Source organism: Mus pahari, chromosome 1 (assembly GCF_900095145.1).
Source record: "Mus pahari chromosome 1, PAHARI_EIJ_v1.1, whole genome shotgun sequence".
Lineage (NCBI taxonomy): Eukaryota > Metazoa > Chordata > Mammalia > Rodentia > Muridae > Mus > Mus pahari.
Window position 1 is genome coordinate 132,606,523 of NC_034590.1, and position 14,271 is coordinate 132,620,793.

General features: G+C 39.6%; 1 protein-coding gene across 1 annotated transcript in view; it reads right to left on the reverse strand.

The window, feature by feature from the left end:
- Positions 1–9,153: 9,153 nt before the first annotated feature.
- Tmc1 (transmembrane channel like 1) overlaps positions 9,154–14,271 on the reverse strand; it is a 166,519-nt gene continuing 161,401 nt past the window's right edge. The window contains exon 21 of the mRNA XM_021210496.1: positions 9,154–10,737. Coding sequence (XP_021066155.1) covers positions 10,715–10,737 — 23 coding nt within the window. The 3' untranslated portion in view covers positions 9,154–10,714. The remainder of the gene's footprint in view (positions 10,738–14,271) is intronic.

Here is a 14,271-nt window from a genome sequence, read left to right on the forward strand (position 1 = left end):
GTTTGGTTTCAGGTGCATAGGTCCCAGAAACAGTGCATTAGACTCTTGATGTTGCCTCAAGAATATGGTGTGTGCATCCCAGAGAAAGAGCCTGGCATGGTAATACCCTATCGATCACATCAGTACAGAGCAGGCAATGCAAACGCAGCCATGCATATCTATAGCACTTCCTTCACACTCCACACTGTATGCCACACCTCAATCAGACAACGAAGACATCACAAGACAATATCTTCCTTGATGACAGTTCAGGAAATCTAGTGAGACATGGCTCCCCTGAGCTGGTAATTTTTAAAGGTCGCTACTGTTGTTTTGCTAAAATTAAAATAAAATTAAAATCATTTTTCCGGATCTTACCAGCCTTTGTTGGGATCCAGGATAAATGCTTTGAATCATAGACAATGGCAGCATGCAGTCTTACATCCTACAACTAGTATCCACAGTTTCTGATTGGCGTGTCAGGTTACCTTTGTGACTTGCCCCGGCCTCTTGCTTTGCTCCTTCCGTCCTTCATTCCAGAACCTGCCTGACATTGGTTGCTTATCAAGAGAAAGCCAGAATCATGTCAAGTGGGCCACCCTGTGCTTTCAAACAGCCGCCAGATGGTTGTCGCAGCGTATTGATGCTCTGTGCCTCAGAAGCTGTGCCAAACTTTGCTTCCCAAGGACCACAGCTGGACCACGTGTGCTCTACTCCCTCAGAATCACCTCCCAAATGGCTGCGTCAGTTTTATCTGCAAACCCTGTATCCCGTGAACTCTAACTTATCCCACGTCCACGTGAGTTCAGCAGTTTTCCATCACTCTAACAAAATACCCAAGGGAATCAAACCGCTTACATCATATCTAAGAGGAAGAAGGGAGGAAATCAGAGTCCTACAATGCACTCTGAACTCACCCATGTTGACCTTAATGCTCCTCTATAGGCCCAACCTCCTAGTGGTTGACTTTGGGACCAAGCCTGTAATGTATGAGCCCTTGGCAGGCATTTAAAATCCAGTCTTTTCCAGACTCCCACACATCCTTGCTGCTGGGGAAGCAAGCAGAACTGTCAAAATATTAGATTTCCAAAGACCTAAACCACAGTGTTCAGAATGATTAATTAAAGCCCTCACCAAAAATTCTTGCATAAGTTCAGAGTATTTCAGAATGTAATCCAATAGAAATGACCAGGAACGGGAGCCACAAATATAAGTCCCAAGTAAATTTCTTAGCAGTAACATTATAAAAAAATAAATGAATGTCACCTTCGTGTTTTTGAATTAACCACATATATTCAAAATAGTGTCTCTTCATAATGAAACCTAGCTTAAAATCTTATTAACTAGAAATGTAAATTTAAATGTGCCCTGGTCTTTACAATATAGTAGACAGTATATATTTTGTTTTCAGAACACACCTAAATTTCCAGCCATGTTGTAAGTACTTAATAGTCATAGGTGACTGAGGGAGATGGAACTGGGTGGTCCAAGCAGGACAATGACTTTTAGAAGTCATGTTGTGTAACCTCCTTGTCATTTGCAGAGATTCAGATGCAGGAACAATACATAATTTCCAAAGGTCAGACAATGAAGCAAGGGCAGAGACCAGTCTAGACTCTGAGACATAACGTTCAATCATCATGTCCGTCGTCTCTTAGTGCTGTTTATAGCTTCCCATCTAAAAATAACTATAAATGCATCAAACACATGGGCAATCATTTTTATTAAACCTTTACAAAAATTAGACNTTTACAGTGAGCAAATTCTTCCTTGAGTTTCCTTCTGAGTTAAAATTCTTACAACAATTCTTAATTTTCATTTACTCTGTTTTTTTTTATATGAATAGTGTGTCTGTGGGTGGCACACCAATCGGTGATGTATGGGTACACATGCCCATGTAGATGAAAGTGGAGGCCAGAAGAATGTGTTAAGTGCCCTTCTCTATAGCATGGGACAGGGACTGTGACTGATCCGTATTGTCCTTGGTTTTTTGTTTTGTTTTGTTTTTACCTCTTCTCTCATATATTACACCCCAGCTGCAGTTTCTCCTCCCGTCCCTCCCCCCAGCATCTCCCCCTAACCTCCTTACTCACCCACATGCCCATCCCCACTCCCACCTCCCCTCAGAGAAGAGCAGGCTTTCCAGGAATGTCAGTCACACAGGACATAACAGGCTACAGTAAGACCAGGCACATCCCATCCCATCAAGGCTGGACAAGACAACTCAGTGGGAGGAAAAGGGTCCCATAAGTAGGCAGAAGAGTCAGAGACAGCCCCTGATCCCTCCATTAGAATTGCCACAAGACAACAAGCTGTTCGATCATAGTATATGCAGAGGACCTATGTCAGACTCCTACAGGCTTCCTGACCTCTATGAGCCCTCATGGTCCTGGTCCGTTGATTCTGTGGCCTGTGTTCTCATGGTGTCCCTGGGATCCTTCCTCTCCCTCCTCTGCAGGACTGCCCAAGGTCCATCTAATGTTTGGCTGTGGGTCTCTGCTCTCATCAATTGCTGGATAAAGTCTCTGTGGTCTCTTTGATCATTCTGCTACACTCCCATCCCAGATCACTCTGAGAGCAGGACAAATTGGAGGTGGAAGGTTTGTTGGCTGGGTTGAATCCCCAATCCCTCCACTTGAGGCCTTGTCTGGTTACAGAAGATATAGCCATTTGAGGCTCTGGGTCCTTACTAGTTTTTGCTAATGTGACTCAAGTAGATTCAGGAGTTTCCATTGAACTAGCTTGCCACCTTATCCCCAAACTGTCCCCCGGTTCCTGTAATTTCTGCCAGTATTCCTCCCTCCATGCTCCCATCTGATCCCTCCTGTTCTCAACTCCACCAGCCCCAGTCCACCTTCGAAATCTATTCTATTTCCCCTTCCCAGGGAGACCATTTTATGCCTCTCAGGCCTCCCTGGGTCTGTGTACTGTGGCATGATTCTCCTTTACTTTACAGCTAATATCTGCTTCTAAGTGAACACATACCATATTTGTCTTTCTGGGTCTGAGATACCGCACTCAGGATATTTTCTAAGTGTGCCTACCTGCCTACATATTTCAGGGTGTCATTCTTTTTAACAGCTGAGTAATATTCCATTATGTAAATGTACCACATTTCCCTTATCCATTCTTCAGTTAAGGAACATCTAGGTTGTTTCTAGTTCCTGGCTATTATGAATAAAGCTGCTATGAACATAATCCAGCAAGTGTCCTTGTGGTAGGATGGAACATCCTTTGGCTATAGATCCAGGAGTTGTCTTTAGGTAGATTCCCAATTTTCTGAGAAAACACCATGTTGACTTCCAAAGTGACTGCACAGGTTTGCGCTCTGACCAGCAGTGTAGTGTTCCCCTTGCTCCACTTCCTTGATAGCATCAGCTGTCACTTGTGGCTTTGATCTTAGCCACTCTGGCAGGTGTAAGATGGAACCTCAGTCATTATGATTTGCTGTGCTTGTTTTTAATGTGAACTTGCCACAAATTAGAATCACCTGAGCAGGGAGCCTCGCCAGAAGAACTGTCCTGATTGCCTGGATTAACGTGCAGAGTCTAATTCTGACTGTGTGTGACACCTAACGGTAGCAGCCCAACTTATGGGTGTGTCAGAGAGAGCTTTAGCCTGCCCTTTGCTCACAGGACCTTCCTCTTGCTACCAAGTTGATTGCCCTTCTGCCAGTTTGTTGTTGCCAGGGTTGATTTCTTCACTAGTAGCAGAATCAGGGTTTCCAAGCTTTTGCCAAGGAATGGGGAGCAGTGGCTCTCCAGAGACTTTCAGGCCTCCCAATACCAGAACGTGACTACTGATGCAAAGGCAAGTTGGTTGTCATTCCCTGTGGGAGACGGCTGTTCTTGCACTACTCAGTCTGTTGAGACATTCAGTCTCAAGGACCAAGTACCTATAAGGTTATCTGTCTCAGATATGATTTGGCCATGCTTATTAGTTTAAAGCATATATATATATATATATATATATATATATATGTGTGTGTGTGTGTGTGTATGTGTGTGTGTGCGTGTATATGTAGTGATATATATATATATATATATACATATATATATATATTTGTGTGTGTGTGTGTGTATGTGTGTGTGTGTGTGTGTGTATGTCACAGGTCAAAGAAAAGTAGAGGCTTACTGTCTCATCTAGAATGACAGGCCAGCAAGCTCTTGCATCCACCAATCTCTGTACCCCAGCATATATACCCACAACCATGCTGGGCTTTTAACCTGGGTACTAGGGATACCCAGGTCCTCATGATTATACAGCAATCACTCACACAGTCATTTCTATAGGCCTAAGTTTTAACTAATTACTAACCAAATCTATAAAGAAAAAAAAAAGAAACTCTAATTCACAAAAAGGGAGTTCATGGGTGATGTCACCTCACCATGACTATGTTTATGCTTACTGCTCAATGACTTGGGAAACCACCTCATGTATTTCCTCCTGAAAGCACAGTGGACATGCTTTCTAATGTCTTACAGGTGACATGATTGAAGCTTAATGACAAAAATGAGCCTAGTTCAAAAGGCTAATGATATATAAAAACCAGTGGCTGATGGGTGACAATAGTCAGGAACTGAGTTGCAAAGCAGATCTCAGCAGTGAATTCAGATTTGTGTTCCCAGCCACAAAATTACAGGAGTCTACAGAGATGAAAGATGGTAGAGGAGTATTTCTGGTGAGTCTGATCTATTGGTCCACCAGAGATGAACATTTCTCATAGATCCATCTCTTCCTGTGTTCCACTGAGATCAGTTGTGAGTCCCAAGGCTCCTTTTGCAGCAGGCTCATTTCTACCCACTGATAGTCTATTCTATTCAGTAGCTATTTATACAGATTGAATTCCACTCCCAATATGTTTTGGAAGTTTGGGGTCAGTGACTCAAGCACCTAATTCTTTAGCTCTGTCCTTCAGTTATCCTCACCATGTTGGACAAAACAAAACCACAGAAAATATGTCTTACTCTTATGCTTTTTGATCTGCTTTAATACAAAAATGATTCCTGAAAACGTGTATTAAATCCTCTTCCTCGATCAACTTCTACTATCACATTTAAGCAATATCCATGTGGGAAAAGAATTCTGATCCCCAGAAGAAAAGAATCTTGCTTTTAGGATTTGAGCACTCCTGGACTCGACTCCGTTGACTGTGACTAATGGGGCAGACCTTGCCCACTGTGAACGGTGCCAACCTGGGCTGATGGTACCCTAACAAAGGAGATCAGACAATCCATAATGAACCTGCTAGTAAGCAGCACCCCTCCTTGACCTCTGCATCAGTTCCTCCCTCCAGGTTTCTGCCTTGACATCCTTTGATGATGAACTGTGTTGTATAAGGATAAGTGAAATAAAGTCTTTCCTCCACAGGTCAATTTTGGTCATGGTGTTTCATAAAATCAATGAAACCCTAACTAAGACAAAGATGTTAAATAATTCCTGAAAAGATATGCAACATATGTTATCCTTGCCTGGGTATTTAACATAAGCATACCTATGTTGGCAAATATTTGATAGATGAATACATGACTTAAAAACTCAGTTGGAGCATTGGTTCCACTGATAAAGGTGGCTGCTGAACTCCATCCTAGGGACCTATACAATGGAAAGAGAGCACCAACTTCTAGTAGTTGACCTCTGACCTTCATGTGTAAGCAGTAGTAGGCACATGCCCTCACACATACAAAATTGCAAATAAAATAACTAAGTAAAAATATTTTAAAAATCAAAAGAAATCATTTGTGACTGTCTTAGTCAGGGTTTCTATTCCTGCACAAACATCATGACCAAGAAGCAAGTTGGGGAGGAAAGGGTTTATTTGGCTTACACTTCCACATTGCTGTTCATCACCAGAGGATGCAGGACTGGAACTCAAGCAGGTCAGAAAGCAGGAGCTGATGCAGAGGCCATGGAGGGATGTTACTTACTGGCTTGCTTCCCTGGCTTGCTCAGCCTGCTCTCTTATAGAACCCAAGACTACCAGCCCAGAGATGGTCCCACCCACAAGGGGCCTTTCCCCCTTGATCACTAATTGAGAAAATACTTTACAGCTGGATCTCATGTAGGCNTTTCCTCAACTAAAGCTCCTGTTCTGTGATAACTCCAGCTGTGTCAAGTTGACACAAAATTAGCCAGTACAGTGACTAATGAAGAAAGAAAGAAGCAATAAATAACAAATTGAGTATCTATCATCTTCTGACTTCCAGCATTGAACAGCCACAGCATTGAACAGCCACAGCATGAAGCCTCTGCAGCTGCCCATGGGTGCTTTTTTTGTTGTTGTTGTTGCAAATACTGCAGCTCATCCCTTACCCTAACCTACAGGGAGCAGTCAGAATCTGAGAAGTAAATCCATGCCAGGTGAAGATACGGCAGCTACATTTGCACAATATCTCGCTCTGGAAGACTTAAGGTCTGAGTGTTTCAGATCGGTGAGCCATCTGGGAAACTGTAAGCGAAACACGCCACCGTGATGCCACCTTGATGTCTGTATGGAGGGACTATCATCAACCCAACACTAATGGAAGTCATACATTTAGCACTTCACTTTTGAAGATTAATTCTCCAAAGCAACTAGTCATACTCTGTGACAAATGGGCCTTTTTTTTCTCCTATCTGAAGCAATTCATAATTTCTAATTGTCTTTTCAACTCATCCTGCTTATGTGTAGTTTGTGTAGAATGTTTTGTGTTAACAGAGGAAAATTCTCACAGAAATGGACTATGATAATGAAGTCCTCCAGATACATTCAGCTGGGGCCCACAGGCTGCTGCATCCAAGGATACCCATCAATGTGTACAAAAAAACTAAAAACAAAAGCAAAAAAAAAAAAATCTTACTAAACTTACTTAAAATGTTTTGCATTTTTTAGTAACTTGTTTTTGACCATGCTATTTGTGGATGTCAATGTTATGTTAGACTGTCAGAGTCTGGGCATAGGTGTGGGGAGATGAATCAGCAGGTAAAGTACTTGATGCACAGCTTGAGGCTCTCATGTTGAATCTCCATCAAAGTTCAAATGTTATCCAGGCACACGTGTAGGTGGGTATGGATGCACCTGCTAATAATCCCAGCCCTGGGAAGGCAGAGACTGGAGAATCCCATTGATGCCAATGGAGTGCTCCGAAAGGAATTTACTCAATACCTACCAACATGGAGAAGACGGATAAGCAGCCACAGTCAGGACTCCTAAACTTTTGTTTTGAATGGTAATATTCACCTGAGAAATGTGGCCTGTGTGAACGATGGCAACACAAAAATGTCAACATAAGAAAAATTAGAAAGTGTACCTGTCACATTTAGGAACAATAATTTTGAACCAGTCACATTTAACAATAAATATAGTGATAATCTAAACAAATACAATTTTGAACCAGTTATATATTATAGATATAATCTAAACATAAATATAACTATGAAAACTTTTACATATCAAATAAAATAAAACTTTGCATATACAGATAGCATGTTGACTTAGCTAAAAAATATGCATAATACTTTATTTCAACCTTGAGAATTGCTATATAACATGATGATACCAGTTCACCTAAACGTAAAACTCTTAACAACTTAGTTCCTGAATGAACTGTTTTATGTAGCCAAAAATAAAACAGCATTATAAGAAAAATATAATGGCTTCAAAATAAGTTCTATAAAATAGTAAACACATTGTAAGTAATAAGAATGAATATACACATAACAACAAGCTGACTTAAAGGGACCTGAAATATATTGACATAGCAGTCTACACTTAGTGTTTCTGTATAGAACTAGTCTAAAAGGATTCAAACTTAAGGAGAGCATATTAAAATCTAAACCTACAACTCTGCAATAGTTAAGCTATAATATTAAAGAAGTTTATGTGTAGTTGTGATGGTTTGTACATGGTTGGCCAATGGAGTGGCACTACTAGAAGGTGTGGTCCTGTTGGAGTAAGTGTGACCTTGTTGGAGTAGCTGTGTTGCTGTGAGCGTGGGCTTTAAGACCCTCATCCCTAGAAATCAGTATTCTGATAGCAAGCCAGTAAGTAACATCCCTCCCTGGTCTCTACAGCAGCTCCTGCTTCTGGACCTGCTTGAATTCCAGTCCTGACTTGATTTGGCGATGAAAAGCAATGTGGAAGTGTAAACTGAATAAACCCTTTCCTCTCCAACTTGCTTCTTGGTCATGATATTTTGTGCAGGAATACAAACCCTGACTATGACAATTGTCATTAAAGTATTCTGAAACACTTTCTGTGGCACTGGATATGTTAAGAGAAGAAATTAAAATGAAACTAGGTATGCTTTGGGATCTAAACTATTGTTTTTTAAGTTATTCTTAACTCTCAAAGTCTTCCAAAAATTTAAGTGCAGACATGCACTGAAGGCTAAGAACATCCACCCAAACCATTCTTAATCTTCTCATATTTGAATCCTGCTGAATTAGTCTTTCGGTGTATGTCGCTGTCTCTAGGTCTTGTGAGGACATATTAGAATAAGCAAACAGTACGGCTGAACTTTTTGTTATTATAAATCCCCAGATATAGCCTAAATTATATACCCCCTGGGAGCAAAGGAAATCATTCAGAAAGTGTGTTGAAGTGCAGTTTATTTTTCCAGCATTGTAAATCTCTCCAGATAATTAAAGTTATTTTAAGTATATTTTCTCAGAGTTTTTTTAATTCCACTCAGAAAGAAGATAATTTACAGTCTATTTTTTGTTCCCTTGCTTTGGCCATAGAAACAATATAGAACTAACCTCTAGCTGTATGATCAGCCCAGTGAAAAGCTATGCAGAACAGCTTTGGACCCAGCATTCACTGCTCCAGACCTTTGTCTATGGAGCCAATCATATAGACATGCTCTCTGGAGCTCTCTGAGGACTGAAAGATTACAGTTTGTAAAATGCTTAAGTTAAACAGGAGAGTGTATGTTAGTGCTTTTAAAACCTAAGGTTGATTGTTAATATGTGGAAAGACTAAAGCTTGGCAAATGAAGTCTGAGTATTTTTAAGATTAAAATACTTTCTAAAAGTATGCTGAGTTTAGGAGAGGTACACTGTTAGAGATATGTTGTCTTCGCTTTCATCGTTAAGAAGCAGATCTAGAGCAAGAGCAACAATTTGTGTCTGAATTTGGTGACACCTTAAACTAAGTTTCTGTATTACCACAAAGAGCAAGAACAACCCTCATAAAAATCAACACTATCTTTATTTGCTGCATTACAGTCTAGTGATAACAAAAGTCTGACAGCAGTTAATCCATTTCTTATATCATAGAACATTTTCCACACAACTAACACAAGTTTTGTCTCAACTGCGATAAGTCAAATTGATTCAATTTAATTAAGAAGCATTTATGCAGTGTCCAACTGTGCATAGCACTGTATGAGACATATAAAAAAATGAGAAGATATAATATATGTTCCTATAGAGCTATAGAAAAGATTATCCATGCATATAAGAATAACAACCATGAAAAATCACAGAAAATATACAGATGTTACGCTGAGAATACAAATACAAGTTTCTAAGGAATACGGTTAGGAGAGTGATTGGGACTAGGTGCCAATCTAAACAAGGTAATTGGAAGAACTGAGTCAGGAATTGGCAAGAGAACAGTATGATCGTTCCATGGCCAAGAGAAGATTAAAGAGAAGGAGTAGGTCAAAGGACAACAAAACTCAGCAACTGAACTGCAGGGAATTGAGTTTGTCTTAGCTCTGCAAAAGGGTGCTGTGAGTTAGAAGATATTAGTAAGTTCACAGCACAAGACGAGGAGGACACTGAGTGCTACCATTCAGTCAAGTCAAGTCAAGTCAAACTTCAACTAAAGGCCTAATCGCAACAAAAAAAGCAAAAACAACGACAGTGGAAATTCAGGAAAGATTATCATTGAGATTTCACCAAGGAGACTCTGACTGAACAGCGCTCATTTATGCTTCCTTCTTCCTAAACTCATAAAGGTACAGTCTGTCTACGAATCGCATGCCTCCTCATGGTGATAAACTATTGTTAAGGCAGCACTACAGGAAATATCAAATTACACGTCACATTTCTCCTGAAAAGCCTCTTTCTTTTCATACTGAATCCAGCTGCAGATACAAAAGTGCCGATATGAGGATTGGGCTCATGGGTAGCAAGACAAAAAAGAGAAATAAAGAAAAAAGAAACAACAGAGAATACTATATTTTAAAAGTGAGCCAATTCTCTTAAAACTCATATTTTATGAATGTGACATTTATATACAGGTGAGAACCAAGTCAACTCTACCATCGTAATGAATTAGTAAGAAAAACAATGCAAATTAAACAGTAAGTGAATGATCACAACAAATGTTTCATGCAGACAGTTCCAAATTTAGACAGCAAAGGATGTTTTAATAGCTCTCCTCCCAATTTAAGAAACTAGACCAGTGTGTAAGAAAAAGTCCATATGAGGAAATGTTGATTTTTTTTTTAAATATCCTATCATTTTTTACCCAGTAATTTGTATCACCCACATTTAAACTCCATTTGTTTGAGAACATGTCAGGGAAGTGAGAGAAAGTGTCAGAATCTGGAAAAATACATAATATGTTGAGATTCTTCTCGCTCAGAGAGGGAGGGCTGATGACTCCTTGACGGATGGTTGTGACTGCAGCCATGATGAGGCATTGGTGGTAGAGCATGGAGCAGCCGTTCACTGGCCTTAGCTCTGTCCATACAAAGAGAGAAGTGGAGAGTACTTCTGGGCACCTCCAGGACATTTGATAAAGTTACTGGCCACCAGCAGCTGCAGCTGTTTAAAACAAGAGAGAGAGAGAGAGAAAGGTAGATGAAGAAGGGCAAATGAAAATTCAGCTTTGGTTCACATAATGGTTCTAAATGAGGTACTTCAACATCTGTTATCTTTCCAATTTGTTCCACTTTACGACAATATTTGGAATTCTATAGTTAAACTATCTCTATGCCATTTTACAAAGTTCTCACAAACTCTAGAGTGCTTATTTGGTAATACTGTTTACTCAGTTAATACAGAAACGCCTTGTTTTCAGATGAAAGAGTTCCTTTTTGTCATTAGGTACTCAGTAGGCATATTCTGAGTAACTGTAAACATTATGGGAACCGGATAATTATCACATCATACATTATACCGTTATTTTAAGCAATAAAGATAATAGTAAATCTTAACTAGAATTTGTATCATAGAAATCAATACTTTCCACTCACAATTTAAAACACTAACTGGCAGTATTAGTTCCATAGAAGCTATCAGGATGCTTCTAATCCCTTGTGTCTTGCAAAAACTAGGCAATGCTCATCAGTCGCCTAAGGCAGACTGCGTCCCAATAGGTAAACACTCTCCAAGTAATTGTGTGGATTAAGTGGAACCATTATGAAGAAAAATAAACTCAATGCTCTCTTGATGTAGGAGACAATAAAAGCCTAGACTATGAAGGTAAGTACACCAGATTGAAAAAAAACAGAACCTTTGGGTAGAAGTATGAATGCCTGCTATGAAAGAGAGGTCAGAAACTCCAGTGATTTTGGAAACAGGGGAACCAATAGGTAAACAAGAAACTTGTCAGTTTGACCAAACTGAAATCATAAACCATTCAAGAAAAAAAAAAAAAAAAAAAAAATAAAAAAAAAAAAAAAAAAAAAAAAAAAGTGAGAAGCAACAGAATCTACACAGAAAAATCTCCAAAGATAACAAGAGTTAGTAGGAACAGATTCTTCTAGAAGTGAAGAATCAAGATAGGGATGGGGGTTTGGCTATCTAAGGGGCAGTTAGAATAAGATTAAGCAGGAGTACATGATACATGGCAGTAATTCCAGGGCTTTAGAGACTGAATCCAGAGGATCTTGAGTTCAAGACTCAAGATCAGTCTTGAGATACATTGGAAGTCTGAGACCAGTCTGAGGTACATAAGACTTTATCTTAGAAAATCAAAACAAAACAAAACAAAACAAAACAAAACGGCAATTAGAGCCTTGGATCAGTTCCTTCCTTGGCACCACTGGGTAACTAACTTCCTGCACTGACAGAAGATTGATGGGCTTTTTTTTTTTTTTTTTTTTTTTTCAGGGAAAAGGTTAAAAAAAAATTAAAAAGGTGTTCAATATCTAGAAAACTACAGAGTACCAGAGTAAAGGTGTGAAGGTGACATGAATGATTTATAAGCTGAAAGTTGAGACTCATGTCCTTGTCCCCACCACTTTGCTAGGCAAACCTGTTCTGTAGGCTGAAGTTTGACCCTGACTTTTCTAGGCATATCGAATGTGCCTGGGAAGAAAACCTTAAAGATACTAACATGGGGTTCCTGAAGGTCTTTCCCCACGCCCCTAAATATACTCAGACTTACAAACTTGCTTTCTATCTAGGATGCCTAGAGCCATAGATAAGCTGAAGACAGGTCGTAATGCTAACGAATGTGGAAGGAGGACAAAGCAGCTTTGAGAAAAGAGACCATGAAAATAATGAAGCTTCAAAAAAGAGGAGTTAATATTTTCATGAAGAAAAGACAAGACGCTGTTGCCTTCGAGAACAGGATGCCATTTACACACTAAGATTGTTTGGCAAAAGTCAAATTATGATAGAAGAAATGGAAATACCAAAAGAAAATTTGAAAATTAAACCTATGGAAACAGTAATTGTTAAAGCAAAACAAACAAAAACAAACAAAGAACAGAGGATAATAAATAAAGTAAAAATTTAAAGAACTGGTCCAAGATGTCAGATATTAGGAATCCCACAAGTAGAAAATGGATGGAAAGAAGTCACTAACAAGAAATTTCATGCAGTTAAAGAACCTGAGTTTGCAGAGTCAAAAGGCCCACTGATAAGAGCACAAACAACAGAGACAGAATATGTGATAAGAAGAGTAGGAGAAATTTAGATATTAGATTGGTGAAGCATAAAAAAGTATTAATCTTGAGAAAATTAGTATATGCAAAAATCACATCTCAACCCAAATAAGTACATATGGGCAGAGTGCTTAGAGAGTGGAAATGAAAGAGTCAAATTCTTTTTTCCATTGTAATCAGTGATTAATTGATAATGAAAAGAAGCAGTCAAGAAACCACAACAACAAAAAAAAATCAATTTGGAGTTGATTACCTCAAGAACCAAGTAAGAGAGCTAAAATTGTGCCTTGCTGCAATGGGTTTGGGATGCAGAGAACAGGGCACAGCTGTCTAGAATAGGGATGAGGTGCTGTTTGTTGAAAAGGAATTCACAACAGTGAGCATTTCTGCTGCAGTGCTCCTATGTAGCTTTGGTTAGGAAAAGACTAGTGCATGAAATGTACATCGCTGCCATGGTTCATGTCAGCTCCTCATCATTGATGCTACATTTCTGCATGCCTGAAGAAAAGAATTATTTTTAAACAGTTAAGTTTAAAGGGGACAAAAAAGCAATGTCTTGAGTCATGCTCTTTGGGAGCACCTGGCACCTTTCCCCTTTGCTTAAGCTTCCGGGCCCTCCTCAGTGCATTCTGTGAACGGTGGGGAAGCTGAGCAAGTCTAACTGCTGGGACAAGCCCTCGCGGGCTGCAGCCACCCACTCTACTCTTGCCCAGATCCAGCGACTGGTTCCGAGGAAAATCATATGACCCTAGTGGCCTCAGTCTAAAATGAGATCATCCCACAGAATTCCAAGGAAAGAGAAATCCCCTTGTTTCCATGAAGCTATTCAAATTCACAGCTCAGTTCTCCTAGGAGTTATATAGTCTGTGGGCGAGGTCTTGGAAGTGGATCAAATACTACCATGGTACCAGTCAGCTGCAGTGGAAGCAGCCTGTTCTGGATTGGTTCATTCTGAACTGGGCGTCCTGCTGAGCACATTCTAAGATCAGGATCTAAAGTACCATCTGGGGGCTCAGGATTCAGCCATGATCCCAGCTACTGAAGAGGAGGAAGCAGGGTAGCGGATAGATTCCAAGGCCACTCAGGCTGCACTAAGACAGCCAAGTTTAAGAAACTTAGACCTTGTCTCGAAATTTCATTAAAAATCATCAACAACAACAAAAATAAAACAAAAAATAGTTTTTATTTTTAAGGAAGGATATGTGGAATCAGCCCAGTGACTTGCTTAACACATACAAGACCTTAGAGTTTTAACCTTCAGTTTGGCAAAAGCAATAACAACAACAACAGCAAAGTAGTTCTGAAGCCATAGAGGGCTTAGTTCATGTGACTTAATAAATGTCTCTTTTTAAAAATTAAATTGATTTAAATTGAATACTTTGGAAATTACTTACATGAGGTTTAAGTTCTCCTGTCAAGAAATAATTTTAAGGTTAGGAATGAAATCATAAATAAAGTTAGGAAC